This window comes from Monodelphis domestica, chromosome 5 (genome assembly GCF_027887165.1).
Source record: "Monodelphis domestica isolate mMonDom1 chromosome 5, mMonDom1.pri, whole genome shotgun sequence".
Classification (NCBI taxonomy): Eukaryota; Metazoa; Chordata; class Mammalia; order Didelphimorphia; family Didelphidae; genus Monodelphis; species Monodelphis domestica.
In genome coordinates, this window is record NC_077231.1 from 88,563,892 (window position 1) to 88,590,876 (window position 26,985).

At 35.9% G+C, this 26,985-nt stretch overlaps 1 protein-coding gene and 1 long non-coding RNA gene across 3 annotated transcripts in view; one reads left to right on the top strand and one right to left on the bottom strand.

The window, feature by feature from the left end:
* The window catches only part of LOC100020571 (sodium-coupled monocarboxylate transporter 1), a 160,411-nt gene that overhangs the window by 81,244 nt on the left and 52,182 nt on the right, over positions 1 to 26,985 (bottom strand). The window contains exons 1-3 of one of the 2 annotated variants that reach the window (XM_056798756.1): positions 24,164 to 24,447; positions 21,414 to 21,568; positions 10,516 to 10,656 (exon numbers count right to left, since the gene is read on the bottom strand). In XM_056798756.1, the coding sequence (XP_056654734.1) occupies positions 10,516 to 10,656; positions 21,414 to 21,568; positions 24,164 to 24,337 (470 nt within the window). In that variant the 5' untranslated portion in view covers positions 24,338 to 24,447. Of the gene's footprint in view, positions 1 to 10,515; positions 10,657 to 21,413; positions 21,569 to 24,163; positions 24,448 to 26,985 lie in introns of those variants that run through there. The other variant, XM_007503301.3, reaches the window with a different exon arrangement.
* Positions 24,235 to 25,215, top strand: LOC103104554 (uncharacterized). Its single transcript, XR_472533.3, has 2 exons — positions 24,235 to 24,371; positions 25,006 to 25,215. It is a non-coding gene; the product is annotated as an uncharacterized LOC103104554 (long non-coding RNA).

Here is a 26,985-nt window from a genome sequence, read left to right on the forward strand (position 1 = left end):
TAGTTCTGGGGGAAGAACCAAGATGACAGAGTAAAGCAGAGAAGCTCAGAGTCATTATGAGAATCCTCTCCAACCAATATTAAAATAATGCCAAAAAATGAATACAGAAGAGAAAGTACTAACAAGGAAACAGAGGGAAAGAACTTTCAAGAAAAGAAAAATCCACAAGATAGGCAGAGAACATCTGGGGCATTGGGGTAAGAGGGGAGCATAGTCAACAGAAGACTATAGCAAGGAATGAAGAGCAAGCCACACACCTCCACCCTACATCTGCTGTTCTAGGTTCCAAACCTAAGCTCAAGCCAACATTGAGACCTTGAGACCCTGCTTAGGCAAATAGAGGTCTAATCAACCCATACCTCTTAAAATTCCAAACCTGAGAGGAAGTCAGGAATCCCAGCCCAGGGCAATCTGTGCTGAAGTGGGCTGATCTGCATGGGCCCAGAGCAAAGTCAGGAGTCTGGATCTTTTTGCAGAAAGCTCAGGGTGAATATCCAGTACAGAACAACAACTGCGTGCCAGATTAGATCAAGTACTCAGTGGTACCAAAAAAAAAAAAAACTTACACCTAAGCCCAAGGCTAGAATTTGAATAGTTTCTGACTTGATCAAGCTCAGAGCAAGACCAAAAGTTTATGGCCAAGTCAGAGGCAAGTCTTTAAGTTATCAGCATCTCAAGAGTTAGTTGAATCAGCAGTGGGAGATAGCTCTGAGAGCTCTCAACCCCTAGGCCATTATATTAGAAAAACTAAAACTGGAAGAATCCCATAAAAAAGATAAGCTTGGAATCAAGGAACAACTGAAGTTAAAGAGCTTACCCTAACCTCCCAGAAAATAGAGCCTACCTATAAAAGGGTAGCAAAAATGAACAAATAACAAAAAAGCAACTAATTCTAAAGAATTTTATGGAGACAAACAACAAAATATAGACACAGAGGAGAACACTGAAACAAACACATGCAAAGTCCAAAAGAAACATATGTATTGGACACAGATTCTGAAAGAGCTCAAAAAAGATTTCAAAAACCAATTAAGAGATGCAGAGGAAACGTAGAGAAGAGAAATGAAAGCAATGCAAGAAGAAATTTAAAAAGCAGAACCAAAAGGAGGAATGGAGGGAAATTGATGGAGGAAAATCAAGCCTTAAAAATCAGAATTGACCATCTAGAAATTTTTGACTTCATGAGAAATCAAGAAACAATAAAACAAAAAAAAACAATAAAACAAAAGAATGTGGAAAAAAAAACAGAAGAAAACATGAATTATCTTATTGAAAAAAAAACTGACTGGAAAATAGATCCAGGAGAGACAATTTAAGAATTATTGGACTACCTGAAAGCCATGATAAAAAAAATGTGAATATCATATTACAAGAAATTAACAAAGAAAACTTCCAAATTCATACATTACCTCCAGAAAGAAATCTCAAATGACAACTTAGAGGAATATAATAGCTAAATTCAAGAGCCCCTAGGCCAAGGAGAAAATACTTCAAAAAGACAGAAAAAAACAATTCAAATACTTTGGAGCAACAATCAGGATCACAAAGGACCTAGCAGCTTCTATATTAAAGGATCTGAAGACATAGAATATGATATTCAGCAAGGCAAAAGATCTAGGTTTACAACCCTGAGTCACCTATCCAGCAAAACTGAGTATATTCATTTGGGGGGAGAAATGGATGGTCAATAAGATAAAAGAATTCCCAAGATTTCCTAAGGAAAAACTCAGACCTAAACAAAAAAATATGAAGTACAAACATAAGACCCAAGAGAAACCTAAAAAGAAAAATAAAAAAAGAAAATTTAAGGGACTAATTAAGATAAAAATGTTTGTATTTCTACATAGAAAGAGGATATCTATAATTTTCAAAATTACTCTTAGTAGTAGAGAAGATAGAAGAAATACTTAGAGGGTGGGGAAGTAAGCTGATTATGATGAAATGATGTATATGATGATGTCTGATAATATGATGTGTATGTATACATGGTGATATGAAATGATATGTATGATATGGTATGTATGTATATATGATATGATATATATAAAAAATCAAACAGTGAAAAAGAGAATTGCACTAAAAGAAAAGGAAAGGGAGAGATAGAATAGGGTAAATTATATGTCATAAAGAGGCATGAAAAAGCATTATGGAAAGGGGAGAATAAAGGTGGTGACAGGAAGTGCTTAAACTTTACTAGCATTATAACTTCCTCAGAGAAGGAAAAACAAATATACTCATTGGGGTATAGAATTATATCTTACCCTACAGAGAAGGTGAATAAAAGAAGGGAAGGGAGAAGTAATTGGAGGAAGGGGAAAGTGGGGGGGTGATAAAAAGCAAAATACTTGTGAGGAGGAACAAAGTAAAAGGGAATAGAGCAGGATCAAAGGGGGAAAATAAGATGAAGGGCAATACACAGTAAGTAATCATAACTCTGAATGTGAATGGGATGTTACAGAAGCAGATAGGTGAGTGGATTAAAAAACAAAATCCTGCTATATGTTGTTTACAGGAAACATATTTGAGGCATGGTGACACACACAAATGAAAGGTAAAAGGCTAGAGAAGAATTTATTATGCATCATCTAAAGTTAAAAAAGCAGGAGTAGCAATCATGACACCAGACAAAGCTAAAGTAAAGATTGATCTGACTAAAAGAGATAAAGAAGGTAATTACATCTTGCTAAAAGATAATACAAACAGTGAAGTAATATTAATACTAAATATTTATGTACCAAATTGTATAGCATCTAGATTTCTAAAGGAGAAATTTAGGGAGCTTAAGGAGGAAATAGATAGTAAAACCATACTAGTGGGGGACCTTAACCTTCCCCTATCAGAACTAGATAAATCAAATCAAAAAACAAATAAGAGAGAAGTAAGGAAAGTGAATGAAATGGTAGAAAAATTACAGTTAATAGCTATCTGGAGAACACTGAACAGCGATGAAAAAGAATATACCTTCTTTTTAGCAATACATGGTACATATACAAAGACTGACAATGTACTAGGGCATAAAAACATAGGAAAGAAATGCAGAAAAGCATAATAATAAATACAACTTTTTCATATAATGCCATCAAAATTATAATTAATAAGAATGCATCGAGAGGCAAATGTAAGATTAATTGGAAACTAAATAATCTAATTCTTCAAAACAGGTGGGTCAAAAAACAAATTAGAGGGGGGGAAATTACTGATTTCATTGAAGAGAATGACAATGAGGAGACAATATATCAAAATCTATGGGATACATCCAAAGCAATACTTAGGGAGAAATTTATATTACTGAGTGCATATATAAACAAAATACAGAGGGATGAGATCAATGAATTGGGCTTGCAACTTAAAAAATTATAAAGTGAACAAATTAAAAATCCCCAGACAAAAACCAAATTGGAAATCCTAAAAATTAAATGAGAAATTAATAACATGGAAAATAAAAGAACTGTTGAGAACTATTGAACTAACAAATTAGACTAGGAGCTGATACTTAAAAAAAATAAAACATAAAATATTGGTAAATCTAATTTTAAAAAGAAAGAAGAAAATCAAATTAGTAGTATCAAAAGTGAAAAGAGTCATCTCACCTTTAATGAAGAGGAAATTAACACAGTTATTAAGAACTATTTTGCCCAATTATTTGGCAATAAATATGACAAGCTAGATGAAATGAGTGAATATTTATAAACATATAAAATGCCTAGATTAACAAAAGAAGAAATTGAATACTTAAATAATCCCACCTCAGAAAAAGAAACTGAACAAGTCATCAAGGAGCTCCCTAAGAAAAAATCCCTAAGGCCAAATGAATTCACAAGTGAATTCTATCAAATATTTAAAGAACAACTAATCCCAATATTATACAAACTATTTGATAAAGTAAACAAAGGAGTTTTACCAAATTCTTTTTATGACACAAATATGGTGTTGATTTCTAAGCCAGGAAGACCAAAAACAGGGAAAGAAAACTACAGACCAATCTCCTTAATGAACAGAGATGCAAAAATCTTAAATAAAACACTAGCTAACAGCAAGTTACAAGGATTATTCACCACGATCAGGTGGGATTTATACCAGGAATGTAAGGCTGTTTTAACATTAGGAAAACCATCCATATAACTAACCATATCAATAACCAAACTAGAGATTACATGATCATCTCAATAGATGCAGAAAAAGCCTCTGACAAAATACAACACCCATTTCTATTTAAAACACTAGAAAGGGGGACTTCCGGGTAAGCATGGCTGCAGATTAGACATGGCTCGCTTCCCCTCCTCAGATCCAAGGATACAGACAACCTCAAAAGACTCCCCCCCCCCCAAAAAATCCTCATAAGATCAGAGGGACTCCACACTAAGGTGCAGCACTGAAGGTACGTGGGATTCAGACATTTCCACAATATAAGGGAAAGAAAAAGCTCCCAACCAAACGTTTGCTGAGCTGCTGACCTATCTCCCCCACCACACCTACAGAGCTAGAATTAAAGTCAGCACAGGCCAGAATCAACAAGTGAGGGAGGAGCACCCCAATGCTGAGCAACGGGCAGCCCCAGGTCTGGGGAGCTGACTAAGACCACCAAGGACCTACCCCTGTGAGCAGTAATACCTGAAACCCCAGCAGGGGGGCAAGAAGAGCTCAGATCTCTGGTGCCCAGAGCTAGTGCGCTATAATCAACAAGTACGTGAAGGGATCCCCTGAAGTGAGTAAGGGGCACCTACAGGATCTTGGGAGTTAACTAAGACCAACAAAGACCTACCCCTGAGAGCAGTAATACCCGAAACACTGGCAGGCAGGGGAGGGAAGACCCTGGACTCCCCCAGGAAGACAGCGCAGCTGCGGAGAACTGAGAATTTGCCCGAGGCTAAAGCCTTGATCATTAGACCCATACACTGAAAGCAAGCCCTCCTCACTCAGATTTCTGACTGGAAAGGGGAGAAAAAAACCATAGAGATGGCAAACAGTACCCAGGAACCACGAGACCCCAACACCAAAAAAAAGCAAGAAGGGGGTGACTTTGGATACATTTTATGGAGGAAAAATACAGAATACAGAGGAAATAGTAGAAGAGGAAACACAAACAAATGCTCCAAAACCTTCCAAAAGAAATGGAAATTGTCCACAAGCTCCTGAAGAATTTAAATTGGAAGTTATCAAAAAGATGGAAGCCTTCTGGCAGGAAAAATGGGAAATAATGCAAAAGAAATTCAGCAATCTGAGGGACAAAAACACCCAATTGGAGAAATAGCTGGAAGCCTCAAAAAGCAGGACAGACCAAACTGAAAAGGAAAACTAGTCTTTAAAGGCCAGAATCAGGCAACTGGAAGACAATGATCTTGCAAAAGAGCAAGAATTAATAAAGCAAAGTCAAGACTAAGAAATTAGAAGATAACATAAAATATCTCACTGACAAGGTGACAGACCTGGAAAATGGAGGAAGGAGAGACAATCTGAGAATCATTGGTCTACCAGAAAATCTAGAAATAAATAGAAATCTTGATATCATAATACAAGATATCATCCAAGAAAACTGCCCTGAGGTTCTAGAACAAGGGGGCAAAATAGGCATTGAAAGAGTTCACAGAACACCCTCTACACTAAATACCCAAAAGACAACTCCTAGGAATGTAATTGCCAAATTTCAAAGCAAAAGAAAAAAATCTTATAAGAAGCCAGAAAAAGACAATTTAGATATAAAGGAATGCCAATCAGGGTCACACAAGACCTAGCAACTTCCACACTAGATGATCACAAGGACTGGAACATGATATTCAGAAAGGCAAGAAAACTGGGTCTTCAACCAAGAATCACCTATCCATCAAAACTGACTATATACTTCCAGGGGAAAGTATGGGCATTCAAAAAAATAGAAGATTTCCAAGTATTTGTAAAGAAAAGCCCAGAGTCTGTGGAAAATTCAACATCCAAACACAAAGAGCAAGAGAAACATGAAAAGGTAAATATGAAGGAAAGGGAAAAGGAGAAAAATGTTATCTTTTTCTTTTATTCAAACTCTCTTCTATAAGGACTACATTTATATCAAATTATATACATTAATATGTGAAGAAATGTAATGTGTAACTCTCAAAAATTGTATGCATTATTAGAGTATTTAGAAGAATCACACATAGGGAAAGATTGGGGCATTAAGACAATATGGAGAAAGGGGGGGAAGAAAGAAAAAGGGAGGGGGGAATCATTGATGGTACTAAGATGTACTTCAAGAAATAGAAAAAAACTAAATAAAATAATTTTTCTCACACAAAGATACACATGGGAAAGGGAGGGGAAGAGTTCTCCTATAAGAAGGAGAGGAAGAGAGTGCTAATTGGTATTACTTAAACCTTACTCTCAGTGAAATCATCTCTGAGAGGGAGGAACATCTAGATCCATTGGGATCTTGAATTCTATCTTATCCAACAGGGTAAGAGAGAAGGGGAAATTAAGGAGGAGGAGGGAACATAAAAAGGGAGGGAAGGAGAGGGGGGAGGGAATTTAACAGACCCTAAAAAACAAACAAAAAACCCCAATACCAACAAACAAACAAGAAGGAAACAAAAAGGGAGGGACCAGAAAGGGAAGCATATTAAGGGAGGGACTAGGGGGACTGATTTAAAGTAAATCACTGGTTTAAAAGGTTATAGCAAAAGAAGAAAGGTCAGAATTAGGGGAGGATATCAAAATGCCAGGGAATCCATAAGTGACAATCATAACTTTGAATGTGAATGGGATGAACTCACCCATAAAACATAGACAAATAGCAGAGTGGATTAGAATCTAAAACACTAGAAAGTAGGCAAATTGAAGGGCCTTTCCTCAAAAAAAAATAAATAAATAAAGAGTATTTATTTAAAACTGTCAGCAAGTATCATCTTGCAATGGGGATAAGTTAGAAGCCTTCCCAATAAGATCAGCAGTGATGCAAGGATGCCCATTATTACCACTATTATTTAATATTGTATTTGAAATGCTAACAGTAGCAATTAGAGAAGAAAAAGAAATTGAAGGGATTAAAGTAGGCAATAAGAAGACTAAACTATTACTCTCTGCAAATGATATGATGGTTTACTTAAAGAATCCTAGAAAATCAACTAAAAAGCTAGTGTAAATAAACAACAACTTAAGCAAAATTGCAGGATACAAGAAGAACCCACATAAATCATCCACATTTCTATATATTTCCAACAAAACTCAGCAGCAATAGTTAGAAAGAGAAACTATTTAAAATAACTCTAGACAACATAAAATATTTGGTAATCTATCTTCCAGACAAACTGAGGAATTATATAAACATAACTACAAAATATTTTTCACACAAATGAAACTAGATCTAAACAAATGGAAAAAACTTAACTTGTTCATGGGTAGGACAAGCAAATATAATAAAAATGACAATCCTACCTAAACTAATTTACTTATTCAATGCCATACCTATCAAACTAACAAAAAAATGTTATGGAATCTGAAAAATTATAACAAAATTCATCTGGAAGAACAAAATATCAGAATATCAAGGAAAATGATGAATAAAAAATGTGAAGGATGGGGGTCTAGCAGTACCAGATCTTAAACTGAACTACAAAGCAGTCATCATCAAAACAATATGGTATTGGCTAAGAGAAAGAAAGATGGATCAATGGAATAAACTTGGGGTAAATTACCTCAGCAATCTAGTGTTTGATAAACAAAAAGATCCCAGCTTTTGGAACAAGAATTCACTATTTGACAAAAATTGCTGAGAAAATTGGAAAACAGTATGGCAAAAATTTGGTTTAGATCAACATCTTACACCCTATACCAAGATAAATTCAAAATGGGTAAATGACTTAAATATAGAGTGAAATCATAAATAAATTAGATGAACATAGAATAGTATACCTGTCAGATCTATGAGAAAGGAAGACCAAGCAAATGATAAAAAAACATTACAAAATATCAAATGAATAATTTTGATTATATTAAATTAAAAAGATTTTGTACAAACAAAACCAATCAATGCAACCAAAATTAGAAGGGAAGCAACAAACTGGGAGAAAAATTTTATAACAAAATTCTCTGACAAAGGTCTAATTTCCCTAATACATAAGAAATCAAGCCATTCCCCAATTGACAAATGGTCAAAAAATACAAATAGGCGGTTTTCAGATGAAGAAATCAAAACTCTCAGTAATCACATGAAAAAGTATTCTAAATCCCTCCTGATTATAGAAATGCAAATCAAAACAACTCTGAAGTACCACTTCATACCTAGCAAATTGGCCAATATGACAGTAAAGGAAAATAATAAATGTTGGAGGAGATGTGACAAAATTGGAACACTAATGCACTGCTGGTAGAGTTGTGAATTGATCCAACCATTCTGGAAGACAATTTGGAATTATTCCCAAAGGACTTTAAAAGAATGCATGCCCTTTGATCCAGCAATACCACTATTAGGTTTGTACCCAAAAAGATAATTTTAAAAGGGTTGTAAAAAAATATTCATAGCTACACTCTTTGTGGTGGCAAAACATTGAAAAATGAGGGGGTGTCCCTCAATTAGGGAACAGTTGAGCAAATTGTGGTATATGATGGTGATAGAATACTATTGTGCACTAAGAAATGATGAACTGAAGATTTCTATATGAACTGTTGCAGGGCGAAATGAGCAGAACCAACAGAACATTGTACACAAATAGTGAAACATCATGGAATCATCAAATGTAATGGACTTTGCTACTAGTAGCAATGCAAGGATCTGGGACAATTCCAAAGGACTTATGAGAAAGAATGTTATCTATATTGAGAGAGTGAATTGTGGGAGTAGAAACATAGAGGAAAAACATGTGACATAATTTGTTTATATGGGTACGTGATTTGGGGTTTTGGTTTCAAAAGATTGCTCTATTGCAAAAATGAATAATATGGAAATAGGGGATCAAGTGATAACATTTGTATAACCTGATGGAATTACTTGTTGGCTCTGGGAGCAGGGAAGGAAGAGGAGAGGGAGAGAAAATGAATATGTAACCATGGAAAAATATTTTTTAAAAAAAGAAATTTTCAAAGAAAACTTTCTAGTTGAAATACAAATAATTTGTGCCCATGATTCATGAAGTGTTGAGGTCTCATTTGTGATATAAAGGGGTCAGTTCAGATGACCTGTAAGACTCCTCTCAGCTCTCAGCCCCATGATACCACTATCAAACTCCTTCCAGAGTATTGTTCACTGGAATAAAGTACACATCTACCAAAATTGGTGGGTCTCATTCTATTTTCTGAGATTGGTTTTGTTAGATGTTAACAAACTCATGTGTTAAATTACTAAGGATGCAGCTTTAGGTTAATGTGTCATCATTCCCCCCAGGTAAGATCTGTCTCTTCTAATAGACTGTAAGCAGCCCCTTGAAGTCAGGGACTATGTATTGGCTCTTTTCATATCCCCAGCACTAAGCACAGTGTCTAACACATAACAGAAGCTTTATAAATGCTTACTGAGTACTCCCCCAGCAATGATGACAGGCATGTGTGTGATAGAACTATCCTGATTAAATAAATTTGCAAGCAATATTATTACTACTGACCCAACTATGATTTTACAAATGAGAAGATAGACAATGAGGAGCTAAATAACTTGTCTATATGTCTTGAGATAAAGCCTTTTTAAATAAAGCAACTGAAATTTTAACAAAAACTCTGTATGTTGACAGTCTGGTGGGTAGTAGAAACAGAAAGCTAGAGAATCAGAGAGCTCATCACATATTGATTAAAAGGCAGAAATAGTGTAGAGAATATATCCCAACAGAGAACCACTGGTGCCTCCTAACCCTATTACTGAGTAAGGATTCTTAGCAAATTCAATATAATTTTGTTATCACCACCAATAAATATAAAAAGACTTAATTGCAACATGAAATAGATTTACTGCTACTTCAATTATTGGTCCAGAAGTGCCATTATTACCATGAAATTCTGTTACATCTTATCCTGGTTAGTTCTGTCACCTAATACAGAATAGCATCAAGGTTTACCATCAAATTTATGTGGTACCCATAAAGTGCATCATAAGGTAAAGTGAACATCATCAAGTTACATAAATATGTAAATGGAGAGATATCTTTGTCTTCGTGGAGGGAATGGATCACTTACTGAAGGATAGCCCTTATGAATGCACGGAATGACTGCAAGTCAAAAATTGGTCTTCAGGTACATGGAGATAGCAATGAACATTATCAAAAAATAACAAGGGACAGAAAGACAAAAACAAAAGTGGAAAAGAAAAAGAATTTTCACATAACTAACTGAAATTCTAAGCTCACTTTTGGATCAAGTCATCTTAAAGGAATAATATTTGGTAGTGATTTAAAACATGATGAAAGAAATTAAAGCTATTATATAAAACAAACTTATTTAACTTAATTTTTTTTAAGTTTTAAATTGTCCTTATTTTTTACATGTTATCCTCTTTTAGAACTTAGAGACCAATGACAAAAAAAATTCAATACTAATGACAAATAGAAGGTATGTACTTACAATTTTGCATGGAACTTAGATTTACAGGATACGTATCTCTGCACTTGGGACTGATTAATACCATAGATGCTGGTCCACGTAAAGGTCCCACCTATTAAAATTGTCCAGAAAGTGTGCCTCTGCAAAGGACTAATATTGAAGCTACATAAAAACAAATCAGACAAACCAGAATTTCAAAGTGTACAGAAACAAAACATAACTACAAATCATTTTGAATTGAGCTCAGAAAAAAAGGTTTTCCCTTTTGGAGTTTTAAATTATCTAGATATATGGGCTATTAATCGGCTTGATTGTGACTAAGATCAAGTGTCTATGTAAATCTATATAAAGGAATTTTCTACTAGGAGCCAATAATTTCCAACTGCTCAGCAAAAAGTTGTCACTAATTTCTCTTTACTAAGACAGCATACCTTTAAATATTGATGTCAACTAAATAGAGAGCTTGTATGTATTCAGAAAATAACCCAAAATAAGGGTTTGAGTTTTAAAAGATAACTCTATTACAAATATGAATAATATAAGAATAGGTTTTGAGCAGTAATGTATGTATATAACCTAGTGAAATTGCTTGTCAGCTCTGGGATGGGGGAGGGAAGGGAGGACAGAGAGAACATGAATCATGTAGCTATGGAAAAATATTCTAAATAAATAAATAAAATTTTTAAAAGAAAATAATCCAAAAGAATATTGCTTTTCTTGAAATTCTATATTGAATTCCCACATTCGTGATCCAAGGAAGGGGAATGACTAATATACAGAGAGATACTGTGCCTTGTGACAATTGAATGCCAAGAGATATAGGACACAATACCAACCCTGTGAATACTTTAAGATAAGCGGCAAAGAATAAGAATTGGAAGACTCAGGTAGAAATTCTAGCAATATTCCTTACTACTAGTATGACTCTGGACAAGGTCCTTCCTCTCTCTAGATATGTTTCAACTATAAAATGAGGGTAGGGTGTTATACAAGATAGTGTTTGAGGTTCTACACATGACCCTATAGAACCACAACAGCTCATGGTTTACTATTACAGAAAGTACAGTCTGGGAATTAAGGTATTCCTGGCAAAAAATAACTGAGTAAGGCATAATTCATTCTTCAGATATTGTCAATTATGATAATGTTAATTATGTCACAGACAAGAGAGGAAGGCTATCTAATTTCCATTGAGTCAACTTGTGAATATATGCAACTGCTGTTCTCTTTTTTCCAGGTTTTAGGACCAGGAATTGTAGTAGAGCAGAAAGAAAAGTGGATTTAAAATCAGAAGGTCTGATTTTGAAATCTGAATCTGCCTGTCAGGTCCAAGGTAAATGATGGATCTCAGTTTCTTCAATGAAAAAGGCAGATGGTGGGACAGAGTTGTCCTACATGGCCTAAGGTCCTCTACACACTCTAAGTAATCTGTAATATGATGATTTACAATGTAAATACATATATATATATATGTATATATATATATATATATATACACACACACTTTTTATTGAGGAAAACAAATGATGAATTTCTTGAAATCTAAAAATTCACAAACAAAATTGTCCATTCGGGCACCCCTGGTCCACCCTTTCTGTAACTAAATGAATTTTCAGTAGTATCCTCTGAGACTACCCAAGTGAGAGATTTGTAATATTTGCTCTACATTGCCACTTTCTCCCTCTACACTCAGGAACCTCTCTCCTCCTTTAAGGTTCATTTACTCAAGAATCATGACCCAATCAAGATTCTGGTGGCTCATGGTTCGATGGGGTTATGATTGGGGATGTAGACTCTAAACGATCACCCCAGTGCAAATATTAATAATATGGAAATAGATCTTGATAAATGACACACGTTAAACCCAGTAGAATTGTGCACCAGCTATGGGGGGGGGGGGAGGAGAGGAGGGAAAGAACATAAATCTTGTAACCATGAGAAAATATTCTAAATCAACTAATTAAATAAAATGGGGGAGGGGGAAGATTCTGATTGCAATTGCTTACCAACAACAGACACACCATTTCTTCCTCAATGAATTCAGGACCTGGCTCACAGTCTTTCTCTCCTGCCCTCATACTAGGGAGACTTCATTATGCACTTTAAAATGCCCTGACTTACCAGTTTCTGAACTTACATTTTTACTCCAGTTGAGTTCCCTACAGAGATAAGATGGTCCTAGCCTCAAGCATGCCATCACCTACAAATGTACAATTTCCATGTTCATGAACTTATCTGCTCATAATTTGTTATCATTCTCTCTCTCCCTCTGCCTTGTGATCTCTAACCTAGTTTTTCATCCTCACCATGACACCTTCAGTCACTCAAAGCATCTCTCACTTCTTTCTGAGAACCTCATCGCAGTATAGCCTACACTTCTCCATCCTGACTAGTTAGGGAATCTGTTCAAGTCTACACTGTCCTCTTCTCCGGAGTTCTTTGAAGACCCTTATGTTATCACCAGTTTAGCCCTCTCAGCCCTCAATCCTGGATTTTATTCACCATCTCCTGCCTTTATTCCACTCCTCTGCATGTACTGCTGAAAGGAGCTAAAGCATGTGGACTACTCTCCTATAAATTTATGGGGGGTTTTCACTCTTTTTGCTTTTTTGTTAAGAATAACTTATTCATTACATAAGAGCTCACAGGTATTTCTCTTCTCTCCCCTCTGTACATGACAGAAGGCAACATTTAACAAAAATATAAGTTATGTAAAACTGTCTTACATGTTTCTATTTATAAATTATTACTCTAAAGATGGACATTCACATGTTATTCCTCAAAGAAAATTTCTTTTGCTATATATAATATTTTCTTGGTTCTGTTCATTTCACTCTTCATAATTTCATGTAGGTCTTTCCTTTTAACTAACCTGTTCAGAATTTCTTACCATCACATCATACACCACAACATTTTTAGCCATTCCCCAATTGACAGGAACCTTCTTAATTTCCAATTCTTTGCCACCACAACAAAGAGAGCTGCTATCAATACATTAGAATTTATAGCTTCTTTTTCTTTTCCCCTGAACACCTTAGGAAACATACCTAAGAGTGGTATTGCTAAGTCAAAGGGTATATAGACGATTTATAACTCTTTATGCATAATTCCACATCATACTCCAAAATGATTGGATCAAGTCACAGATCTATCATCAGTGTTATCAGTGTACCCATTTTTCCACATTCCCTCCAATATTTGTAATTTTGCCCTTTTAACATTTTAATCAATCTGAGCTGTGTAAGATGATATGTCAGAGTTATTTTGTTTTGAATTTCTCTACTCAGTAATAATTTAGAACATATTTCCATGTGGCTATAAAAAACTTTGATTTCTTTATCTGAAAAATATCTGTTCATATCTTTTGACCATGTATCAAATGAGAAGCAACTCATATTTTTTTATAAATTTAACAAGGTTTCCTTTGTATTTTCAATGAGACTTCTATTTGAAAAACTGTCCATAAAAGTTCCTCCCAATTCTTACTTTTTCTAATCCTAGAAATATTTGTTTTAGTTCTAAAAAGACTTTTTAAATTTACTGTTATCAAAATGATCCATTTTATATTTCCCAATGCTCTCTATCTCTTGAATATTCATAAATTCTTCTATCCATAAATCTGGTAGGTAATTATATTCCCTGTTCTCACTGGCATATATCTTCCTTTCTGTCTAGATCATGGGTCCATTTTGATATTATCTTGATAGTTTATATATATATATATATATATATATATACATATATATATAGTTTCTGCCAGACTGCTTTTCAGTTTTCCCAACAATTCTTACTAAATAATGAATTTTTTTCCAAAAGCTTGAATCTTTACTTTTTTCACACAAAGTTACTATAATATTTTACCATTTTTTGTAGGTTTTTTTCTGGACCACTAATCAACCTTTCTAATTCTTAATCAATACCGAAGAGTTTTAATTGACCTCCTTCTTTTATATTTTTTTCAAAATTTCTTTGATATTCTTAAACTTCTGTTCTTCCAAATGAATTTTTAAAATTTCTTTTAGTTGAATAAAATATTTTTGGTAATTTAATTGGGATAGCATTTAATAATTAGATTAGTTTAGGCAAAAATGTAATTTTTATCATATAATTTTTATTATATTGGCTCTGACCATCTATTAACAATTAACATTCCTCCAGTTATTTAAATCTGACTTTATCTGTATAAAAAGTATTTTATAATTAGGTTCATGCAGTTCTTGGGTTTGTTTTGGTAGTTATACTCCCAGGTATGTTATTCTGTCCATGGTTATTATAAATGAAATGTTTGATATTATCTCTTCTTATAAGGCTTTATTAGTAATGTATAGAAATTTGATGATTTATGTGGATTTATTTTATATCCTACCCCTTTGCTAAAATTATCATTTTCACTAACTTTTTAAGTCGAATCTCTAGGATTTTCTACATATACCATTATACTGTCTGCATAAAGAGGTATTTTTATTACTTCTTTGCCCATTCTAATTTCTTTTGTACCTTTTTCTTATCTTCTATTACATTTCTAATACAATATTGAATAATATTGATGCTAATGGACATCCTTGTTTCACTTCTGATCTTATCAGGAAGGCTTTTAGCTCATCTTTGTTGAAAATAATGTTTCCTGCTGGTTTAAAGTAGATGCTTCTCATCATTTTAAGGAAAAATCCATTTACACCTATGCTTTCAAGCATTTCAAAATTAGAATGAATGTTGTACTTTGTTGAAAGCTTTTTCTGCAACTATTTATATAATCCTATGATTTTGTTATTGATTTAATCAATTATGTTAATAGTTTTCCTTAGGTGAAACCATACCTGCATTCCTTATATAAATCCTGTTTGGTCATAATACATAATCTTTGTGATTTATTATTGCATTTTCCTAGCTAGTATTTTATTTAAGATTTTTGTATCCATATCCATTTATGAAAAAGATCTAAAATTTCTTTCTCTGTTTTTGTTTTTTCTGGTTTAGGTACCAACACTATATTTGTTTCAAAAGAGGAGTATGGCAGGACTCCTTAATATTATTACAAATAATTTATTTAATATTGGAATTAGTTGAATGTGAAATGTTTGGTAGAAATCATTCCTAAATCTATCTTATTGTGATGCTTTTTTTCTTAGGAAATTCAATTTTGGAATGGGAGTTAAAAATGGTAGCGGGATGCTCAATTCACACAATCTTCAATTAGACAAAAGTAGAAAAAATGCCTCAAAATAAAGGAAAACAGGAAGCACGTGTCTCAATGGGATGAAAAGGGAGGGAGGCATTGAATAGGGCATGGGGGACACTACAGAATGAGGACCAGCCCAAAGGGCTTCCACGGGTCCTGAGGCAATGAAACAGCAGAGAAGGAGCAACCCAGTGCCTGCCTAATGCCAGCCCTAGAGGATGCCAATTGGCCTGAAATATGGAAAGAGCAAAACAAAAGCAGCCCAATGTGCTGCCAAATGGCTTAAGGCAATGAAAGAGCAGAGGGGAGCAGCTCAATGCCATCCCTAAGACCTTTCATGTGGCTCTTGGTAACAAAGACAGCAAGGAGAAGTGCTATTCCATTTCATGTGGTTTAAGGCAACAAGATGACAGAACAAGAAAGCAGCCCTACACCAGCCATCCTTGCTTCCATGTGGCCTGAGGGAAGTAACAGGTTGGGGTGGGGAATCTTATCCTAAAGAACGAATAGGTCAAAGAATAAATCATAAAAACAATACTTTCATTAAAGAGAATAACATGAGAAGACAACATTATGGAATTATGGAATGTAGCCAAAGCTACACTTAGGGGAAAATTTACATCTGTAGACACATCAATAAAATAGAGAACAAGAAAAAGATCAAATATTTAAATCCTCCAATAAACACCAAATTGGACATCATGAAAATCAAGGGAGAGAAAAATAAAATTGAAAAACCACTGAACTAATAAACTAATAAATAAGACAAGGAGCTGGTTTTATTTTTAAAAATCAACAAAATAGATAAACTATTGGTTAATTTGATTTTTTTTTTTTAAGAAAGAAAGTGGAGCTGTGAATTGATCCAACCATTCTGGAGACCAATTTGGAATTATCCCCAAAGGGCTATAAAATGATGCATACTCTTTGATCCAGTAATACCACTACTAGACCTGTATCCCAGAGAGATTAAAAAAAGGGGGGGGGGATTTGTAGCTGCTCTTTTTGTGGTGGCAAGGAATTGGAAAGTAAAGGGATGTCTATCAATTGGGGAATGATTGAACAAATTGTGGTATATAGTGGTGATAGAATACTATTGTTCTATAAGGAATGTTGAACCAGATGATTTCAGAAAGAGGTAGAAAGACCTACATGATTTGATGTAGAACAAAATAAGCAGAAACATAAAAACTATACAGTATATAATAACAGCAATATTGTGGAATGATCAACTGTGATAGATAGCTACCATCAGCATACAATGATGTAGGACAGTTTTGTCTGACTTACGACAAAGAATGCTATCCACCTACAGAGAAAGAACTGTTGGAATCAGAATACAGATGAAGGTAAATAATTTTTCAATTGTTTATTTGGGTTTATGTTTGGGGGTTTTGGTTTCATAAAATTACTCAGAAAAATAAATAATATGGAAATATACATAAGAATACATGTATAACCCAGATCAAATTGTCTGCCAACACTGGGAGGGGGAAGAGAAAGGAGGGAGGAAAATAAATTTGATCATATAACTTAGGAAAACTTGTGTGGAAATTTGTAAGAACATGTAATTGGGAAAGAAAAAGAGAGCGGGGGGAGAGGGAGAGAGAGAGGGAGAGAGAGAGGGGGAGAGAGAGAGGGGGAGAGAGAGAGAAAGGAAGAAAGGAAGGAATGAAGGGTTAGAAGGAAGATTAAAAAACTAAAAAAAGAAAAAGGTATATTCCTTTCTATTCCCATTCAATTTTCTCCAGATATCTATCACATCTAGCTTATCTTGACTTCCTTCTTATTTGTTTTTTGGTTAAATTAATCTGGTTCTGAGGAAGGAAGATAGAAGGTTCCATTGCTATAGCTTTCTATTTATTTCCATTCATTTAGCTTTTCCTTAAAAATCTGGATACTGTAAAATTTGGTGCATATAGATTTAGTATTAATAATGCTTCATTATCTATGGTACCTTCTAACATAATGTGACTTCCCCGTTTATCTCTTTTAATCAAATTCATTTTAGCTTTAATTTTGTCTGAGATCATGATTACTACCTCTGCTTTCCTTTTTGCTTCAGCTGAAGCAAAATATGTTGTGCTCCAGCCTTTTATTTTTAATCTACCTATATCTCTCATTTTTAATGTATTTCTTGTAAACAAACATATTGTTAGGTTTGGAGTTTTGATCCACTCTGCTATTCATTTCCATTTTGTGGGCAAATTCGTCTCATTCACATTTGAAGTTAAAATTACTACTTGTATATTTCCTTCCATTCTATTTTTCTTCTTTATCCTTCTCATTCTTTATTTTACCCTATTCCTCCTCAGAAGTCTAATTTTCTTCTGACTACTATCTCTCTAATTCAGGGGTCTCCAAACTGCAGCCTTCTGAGGCCATTTATCGGGCCCTCACCACATTTCCAGAAGGGGTACCTCTTTCATTTGTGGTCAGTGAGAGGAGCACAGGATGCATCCACATCCTGTGCTCCTGGAGAACTGTATGTGGCAGTGCCACAAAGTGCAGGGTCGCTCACATACAATACTACTTCCAGTAACATAATCCTTTGCGTGGCACCTTGTTCTGAGAGTAACTGAAAGAGAATGAGGTGCCTTACAAAGGATTATGTGGCTGCACGATGGAAGACGTCAGCATGGTGAACAGCAATCTGGGGGAGGGGATTCCACACTGTGTATATGGCTGTCCTGTATAGTGGTGGCAGTGATGGGGCTGTGCAAGGTGTGACAGGCCCAGCCAGCCCTACAACCTCCACTATCCCAGACAGCCGTATACAGATTTGTTCATAGTTTTTATTTATAGTCCAGCCCTCCAACAATCTGAGGGACAGTGAACTGCCCCGCTGTGTAAAAAGTTTAGGGATGATTAAAGTCTAATCTATACCCTTTTTAAGAATCCCTCCCAGATACCTTCCCCTTAATTTTCTAGTACTTAAACTGTTCAACCTTCTAAGAGTCCCTCATTTGTTCCTTACTTTGTCCTCCTATTTCTCTGTAAGTTAAGAAGACTTTTACCCTTCTAGATGTACGCGTTTTTCCCTCTTTGACCTAGATCTGCTGAGAATAGGGTTCTAGCACTACCATCCCTCGACACCATCTTTTCCTTCACTGTAAGTAAGAATTTGGGGTTTTTCCCATTCATGCCTCTAATATATAGGATAATAATTTGATTTTTAACTCTTCCTACTCATTTTTTTCTGGCTTATTCTATATTTCAACACAACTCTAAGCCTTCTATCTAATTGCTCTTTCAAACTACTCAAGTAGTTTTTTCATTTTTAAGATTTTTTTTCCAATGTAAGAAGTAAACAGTTTGACCTCATTAAGTCACTTATAATTGGTCTTTCATGTTTATCTTCTTGTGTTTCTTCTGTTGAAAAAATAAATTAGATATTCTTGATTAGAGAAATGCAAGTTAAAACAATACTGAGGTACGATCTCCCACCTACCAGATTGGCCAATATGACAATAAAGGAAAATGATAAATATTGGAGGGGATGTGGGAAAATTGGGACACCAATGCAATGTTGGTAGAGTTGTGAACTGATCCAACCATTCTGGAGAGCAATTTGGAACTATCAACAAAGGACTATAAAACAATGCATATCCTATGGTCCAGTAATACCACTACAAAGTCTTTATCCCAAAGAAATTTTTAAAAGGGGGGGAAAGACCCAATTATACAAAAAATATTTATAGCAGATCTCTTAATAAGGGCAACTAATTGGAAAGTGAGAAGATGTCTATCAGTTGGAGGAATGGCTGAACAAATTGTAGTATATCTTGTGCTGAAAAAAATGATGAACAGGATGATTTCAGAAAGAGCTGCAAAGACCTACATTGTGCACAGTAAAAGCAATATTGTGGAATAATCAACTGAGAAAGACTTATCTACTCTCTGCATCTACAATGATCCAGGAATTCTGAGGCACTTATGACAAAGAATGCTATCCACCTCAAGAGAGTGGGAGTTGAAGTACAGATCAAAGTATTAGTTTATTTGGATTGGGGGGGGGGGTTATCTGAGTATTCTCTTACAAAAATGAATAATGCACAAATACATTTTGCATGATAATACATGTATAACTCAGATCAAATTGCTTACCAGCTCTGGGAAGGGAGATGGATGGAAAAGAAGAAGAAAATTTGGATCATATAAATTAAGAAAACTTATGTAGAAAATTGTTATTATGTGCAATTGGTAAAATAAAATATCTTTACAAAATAAAAATAAATTCATTGAGAAGGCCATCTACAATACACCACTTCTTTTGCTCTCACAGTCTTTTTAACTCTCTACATCCTGGTGTCCAAATTAATCATTCAACTAAAACTGCTCTCTCCAAAGTTACCAATGATCTTAAATTGCCAAATCGAATGTACTTTTCTTAGTCCTCATTTTTCTTGACCTCTATGTAGCTTTTGATAGATATTTTTATCCTCCCTTTCTTCCCAACTTCCAAGTTACTGTTTCAGGAACTACCATCCTTCCAGACCCAAAGGCATCTTCTATTTCTCAATCTTTCTCAATTCCTGTATTCAATCAATTGCAACTTCTTGTTGCTTCTCTACCATTGTAACACCTCTCATAAGTGCCTCTTTCTCTTACCTGACACTGCCACATGGTATAAGACTTCATCATCTCATGCTGATTGGTTTCCCTCCCACAAATCCCTTTTCTACTCCTGTGCATCCTCCACCCAGTGGTGGAAAAAACTAAGAAAGTGTATCTCTTGCCTCCCATTAGAGCCAGGACTTCTAAACTCTTTTAGTCATGGATATATTGTAGCTAGGTGGGGCAATAGATAGAGAGCCGGGCTTGAAGATAGGGAGCCCCGAGTTCAAATCTAGCCTCCGACACTTTCAAGCTATGTGAACCTGAGCAAGTCTGCTTTGTTCTCAGTTCCTTTCACTATAAAATGAGAATCAAAATGGCATCTGCCTCCCGGGATTGTTGGGAGGATCAAATGAAATAATCCTTGTAGGGTGCTTTCCACAGTACCTGGCTCATAGTAGGCACTTAATGAATGTTTGTTCTATTCCTCACTCTTCCCCACCTTTCTTCATCAGAGGAATCTTTTAGCTGTTTCATAAAGCTTATGGACTCCTTGTCAGAATGTTTTAAGTTCATAAAATAAACTGAAATAATAAATTTCAGTTAGAGATCACTGAAAGTAAAGGTATATCTTTCTGATTCATATTAAATAGGCCCCCTTGAAATCTATTCACTAACCCCTTAGGAGGCTAGGAATAGCAGGATATGAATCTCTACATTAAATTATAAGTTCCTCCAAAGCCAGTATTCATGAATAGATAGTAGAGCAGCTTATACATATTTGGATTTCTACAAAATATTTACTGAATTGAACATTAGGCATAAAACCTGAAATCTCAACATTAAAAGTGAATTTGTTGGTTTCACTCCTCAAAGTACTGGTCTTCAAGTCAGACAACTGGCCTTTAACTCTTTACTTCACTATTTACTAACCAGGCAACCACAGAGTTATCACTTTGCCTTAAAGAGAATCAGTTTCCTCTTCTGTAAAATGTAGAAAATTTGTACTACCAACCTTATACTTTTTTTCTTTTTTTAAACCTTAGAGCACTATATAAACATTACATATTATTGTTATTCCACAACTTAATATTTTAAAATGTATCCTGTACATGTAATATAAAACCTTTTAATTTGAAAAAATTTAAATTGAAATTGACAGAAATTTTTTTAATTGACTTACTCCCATAAGTTTAATCTTCCTCCTTCTTCAGCATGTCTTAAGATAACTGAAAGTCCACCTTGAATTTTTGAGGTCTGTATGATAATTGAACCAAATCCTGCTAGCATAACTATTGCTTGAAAAACATCTGTCCATACAACAGCTTTGAAACCTCCCTGGAAAGAAAAAATGCATGTACAATATTAAAAAGTTCGTTTTCATTTGTATGTTTATTTTGTACTTAACAAAGTTAGGTTTCTATGCTAACTGGACTTTTGAAGAAACTGACTGATTTCAACAAAACTTGACTTCTGACAGGTATTCAACTATTTTTTTAAGCTGGATTTGTAGTTTCATCCTGCCACATTGAAACAAAACAGTAATCAAGAAACATTTCACAGGAGCACAACACTCCTGAGTTTTCATAGATTTAAGTAAAAATTGGCATATAGGATAAAGGATAAAAAGGTGTATTGAGAAAAAGTTTATATAACTAAGAAGTCTATTCAACATCATTAAATGAATTATATCACCAGTAATTCTCAAAAAAAATAGATTATATTTCAATCTTGTACCTTATATATAAAATATTCATGAAAGTAAAATGTATTAGAAATTATGTTAGAATTTGGAACTATGCCCAAAGGGTATAACATTGCTTACTCTGACTCAGATATATCACTACAAAGTTTGTAGCCCAAAGAGAGCAAAGGAAAAGAATATATTCATACAAAAATAATTTATAGCAGCTTTTTGTGGTGACAAATAATTAGAAATTGAGGAGATGCACATTAACTGGGGAAAGGCTGAACAAGTTGAAGTATGACTATGATGAAATAGTATAGTGTTTTAAGAAATGAGCAGATTAGTTCCAGAAAAACCTGGAAAGACCTATATGAATTTATGCAGAGTGAAGTGAGCAGAACCAGAACGTTTTTATGTAATAACAGCAATATTGTAAGGATGATCAATTGTGAAAGCCCGAGCTATTCTGATCAATACAAAGATCCAAAACAATTCCAAAGGTTTCATGATAAAAAAAAAATGCTATCCACCTTCAGAGGGAGAATTGATGAAACCTTAGAGCAAATTAACATAATTTTTCACTTCATTTTTCTTGTGTTTTTTTTTTCAACAAGATCAATATGGAAATGTTTTGCATGAATTAACAGATGTATTATTTTGTTTGCCTTCTCAAGGAAGAAGTAGGACTCTAGAGAGAGGGAGATGATTTGGGGCTCTTTTTTTTTTTTAAAGAATAATTAAAAATAAATAAGTAGAGGCAGCTAGGTGGCTTAGAGGATAGAGAGTCGTCAGACCTGGAGATGGAAGGTCCTGGGTTCAAATCTAGTTTTAGATACTTCCTACCTGGGTGACCTTGAGCAAGTCACTTAACCCCAATTGCCTAGTTGTTATTGTTTACCTTGGAACTAGTTTTGATTCTAAGACAGAAGAGTTTTAAAAATAAAAATATAAATAACAAATTAGGGAGAAAATAAATTATGTAACAATTTAAGTTTGTTTAAAACAGCAACAGGGGACAGCTGGGTAGCTCAGTGACTTGAGAGTCAGGCCCAGGGATGGGAGGAGGTCCTGGTTTCAAATCTGATCTCAGACACTTCCTAACTGGGTGATCCTGGGCAGGTCACTTCACCCCCATTGCCTAGCCCTTACCACTTCTGTCTTGGAATCAATACACATTATTCTAATATTTTAATTAATTTAATTTAATTCTAATATCTAATATAATAATTATTCTAATATAATAATATTCTAATAATAAATTCTAAGATGGAAGGTAAGAGTTTAAAAAATAAAATAAAATAAAACAGAGCAACAAGATATGGTTTTGCACTGCTGTGGCTTTTTCTGGCAATAAAAACACAGCTTATGTTCCCCCCAGTGATGAGCTTAGCTTCAATGCTCAGCCAATAGACACAATTAGCTCAAAGCAAAGATATCTGTTAAGATGGTATATTAAAAACAATAACTAAAATTAACTGCCCCACAAATACACAACTATCTGTGGGAAGCGTGAACAAAAATTCAAAATATACTAATTATAATGCCAGGAAATCAGGAGCACAGACAGCCCAGGCAATTTACATCTCTGGCACTGAACAGACTGATTTTCTTTTCCTTCTCATTGTGTAATTAGAATCTGCTCCTCAGGACTCTAAATCCCAGGATCCCACTTTCACTCTCACGTTCAGTCCGGGAAAACTTTTCTTTACTCGGGCTTTTATTTTTGTCCTTTTATTTCTTCTGCTTCATGAAATTATTAATAAATCTGATAAAATATAATGCTTGAAGTTATTGGATATTAATTGAAATCTTACATCTTGAAGTCTCTTTAAAAGCCCCCAGGGACAGCGTCAATAGCAATGCCGGGTTGCTTTTCTAATTTAATCAGCAAAACCTCCACCCTGTCTAAAGGAAAGAGGCCGTCATCTTGGCCCGTAATTAATCTATGAATACCTCATTTCTGCTTGTCACGGGACCAGTTTCTGTGACTAGATCACCTGAGCCGGATGGGCAGGAGGAGATAGTCTCGTAGCCTAGTCCCTAGTGCTTAGATTTTAGCAGAAGAACTTTAACCACGTCTCTTCATCATAAAACGATGTGAAATCATTGAAGACTGTGCTTCGCTCCAGAGAATTAGCAGGTCCCGTCCCCGCTAAAGTCACAGAACAGTCCACAGGGTGCCTGAAATCCAGGCAAAGCGCTTGCCCCTTTCCCGCCCCCAAGCTGCCCAGGCACGCGGCTCTCACATTTCGCCTTGCTCCCCCGCCTCCCGTCTCTCCAGTCCGTGCTCCCAGAGGAGAGCGCTGAAGCACCGGATCAGGAAGCGCGCCCTCTGCAATGGCGGCTCTGGGCAACTGTCTAACGGCTTCCGATGTCGACCTCGATCTTATTTTCTTTCCCAAGAGCTCAAGCTCAAACATCTACTGGAGAACAATCCAAAACCAAACCCTGAAGGTGTGGCATGAAGGACGCGCACGAGCACAGCCCGCAGCTTTCTCTAAAGGGGAAAACAGTGGCGATCAATCCACCAGGCTTCCTTTATGCTAACCCTTCTAGGGGCTTCCTCCGCGGGGAAACAGAAATAAGAGTAGCGCGGAACTCAAGGCGGTCATGGGAATTAAATGAGACAATATCCCTAAAGTGCTTAGCACAATGCCGGGCACTTTTAAATGCTCATAACTGAGGCAGGGAGTCAGAGAGGACCTGAGTTCAAATCCAATCTCAGATCCTTCTTAACTGTGTGCCCTTCGGCACGTCACTTCAGCCCACTGGCTTGGCTCTTCCCCTTCTGGCCTCAAGTTGTCATAAGGACAGAAATAAGGGTTTAAAAATAAGATAAATGCTTATTCCTATCCCTTCCCTTCCTACCTTAAACACCAGCCTGGGGCTTCACTTAGAGCATGTGAGGTCCATGTGAGAGCCTGTTTTGCTTTGACTATATTTCTTAGTAGTCTTGCTTTTCTTCCCCTGCCCCACCCCCACCCCAACCCCCGCCCTCCATCCCCACAATGGTAGGGAAGGGAAAGGAGAGAAAAATAAATGGCGGTGATTCTCACTCCTATGAACTTTCCTAACACCTCATTCACAGAATGGAGAGAGAGGCTGGACCTGTGACTTCAACGATCTGAGAGCTCCAGCAATGTGAATCTGCTCCTTCTCTACAGCTTATCATCTTAAGCAAGGTGCACACAACACTAGGCCCCTCTTTAGCAGTTTGGCAAAGCCTATGAATCCCTTCATCAGATGTTTCAAAATACCTAAAATAAAACAGGTACAATTAAAAAGGAAATTAAAACTACGGAGTTACCAAAATACTTTTGAATTTCAAAGATTTTAGGTTAAGAATATCTAGAGGGGGTAACTGGGCAATTCAGTGGATTGAGAGGCCCAAAGACAAGAGGTCCTGGGTTAAAATATGGCCTCTGACACTTCCCAGCTGTGTGACCCTGGACAAGTCACTTAACCCCCATTGCCTAGCCCTTACCACTCTTCTGTCTTGGAACCAATTGTTGGTACTGTCTTGGTATTGATTCTAAGGTGGAAAGTAAGGGTTTTAAGAAAAAAAAATACCTATAAACCTTCACTCATATATTTATGATGTTTACTGAACAAGTAAATGAATAAATGAATGAACCACTAATGTCTTGCTAAAAAAAAAAATGCTGAAAATATTGTGTAAGTGTATTTAGGAGAGCCATTTGGAGGATAGCATGATGTTTTCCTTCCAAAAGATAAGATACTTAGCCTGCTGCCCAGCTTTGAGCAAGTCATTTAACCTCCATGATGTAATAAGGATCAGTGCAAGAGACGAAATTGGAATCTTTGCATGAGGGGCTTGGGTGGCAGAAATGTCGGTTGGAGAGCAAGGCATTCTGGGAAAGGAAAAGTGACCAAGGAAAGATCTATATGGAATTCTTGGCTTTTTGAGCTAAGACCTTGATGTAGCAGGACGTGTTTCCTAGCTGAGGATCTCACCCAAGAGCCAGAAGAAGAATATTCTGTTTCAACGCTCAAGATTGTTCTGCAGAGCTATCATCTGCCTGTCACCTCTAAGAACGTCCCTACTGAGGAGAAGATGCCTCAAACCCCGAAGGGGGGCTCACTGAAGAGAGAGCCCAACTCTCTTTCCCCTCCAGGCCTCTTGCACCTATTTATAGGCTCCTTAGGTTAGAGATATATTAAATAGTTTGGATAATTTAGTTGGGGATCGAGTCAGAGAAACCCAGGTTGGCTAAAGTAAGCTGCCTGGGCCAAGGACCGAGTTAGGAAATAATTAGGGCTAGACCAAGTCCCACTTTCCATCTCCCAACTTGCCTTTGGTTTTATCATTAAACATCAAAACCACAGTCAGATTTGTCAAGTACCTTGGTTTGAACTTGGGGAAAAAATCTGAATGAAGATTCAGCAGAGCACATCAAGACCCTCCCCCACTGAAGCAAAGCCTCCACCAAGGCTTGTCTCAGGATTTCCTTGTCTCAGGGGTTTCCCCTGGGTTTATTTTATAGGGGAGATCCTTCTTCCACTATTTCATCACCCTTTCTCTTCAGGGAACCTCCAGTTACCTGTGCAAGTTATCACCTCAGGGGAGGTGAAAGGAGAGTAGGAGCCAACCCATCTTCCCTCCTGCTCTCTCTCACATTCAGTTCCTTCATTATGAATTCCTTGTGAACGCCATTGAAATACCATCCCAGACAGTGGAAAGGGTCTCTGTGATGATCCTCTAAATCACCATTATTACACTGAACCTTGATTTCTTCATATGTAAAATGAAGGGGATGGACTCAATGTCCTTGAATAGCCCTTTCAGTTCTAAAACTACATTCCTTTGATCCCGTATTCTTTCTATTCCTGTTCTCATGCCCTTTGCACTCCTTTAGCAGGGTACACTAGTGATCATTTTCTCTCAAGGTTAAATGTCTTCCTAGCTGTTGGCCTCCTTCCCTAATACCATTGGCCGGGGTCTCTCCTATACTTTATAAAAACAACAACCCTCGAGTACCATCCCAAAAGCTTTTGTATTTATGTCTTTTCTCTTCCATGACCAAACCATTTGAAAGATAATCTGCTT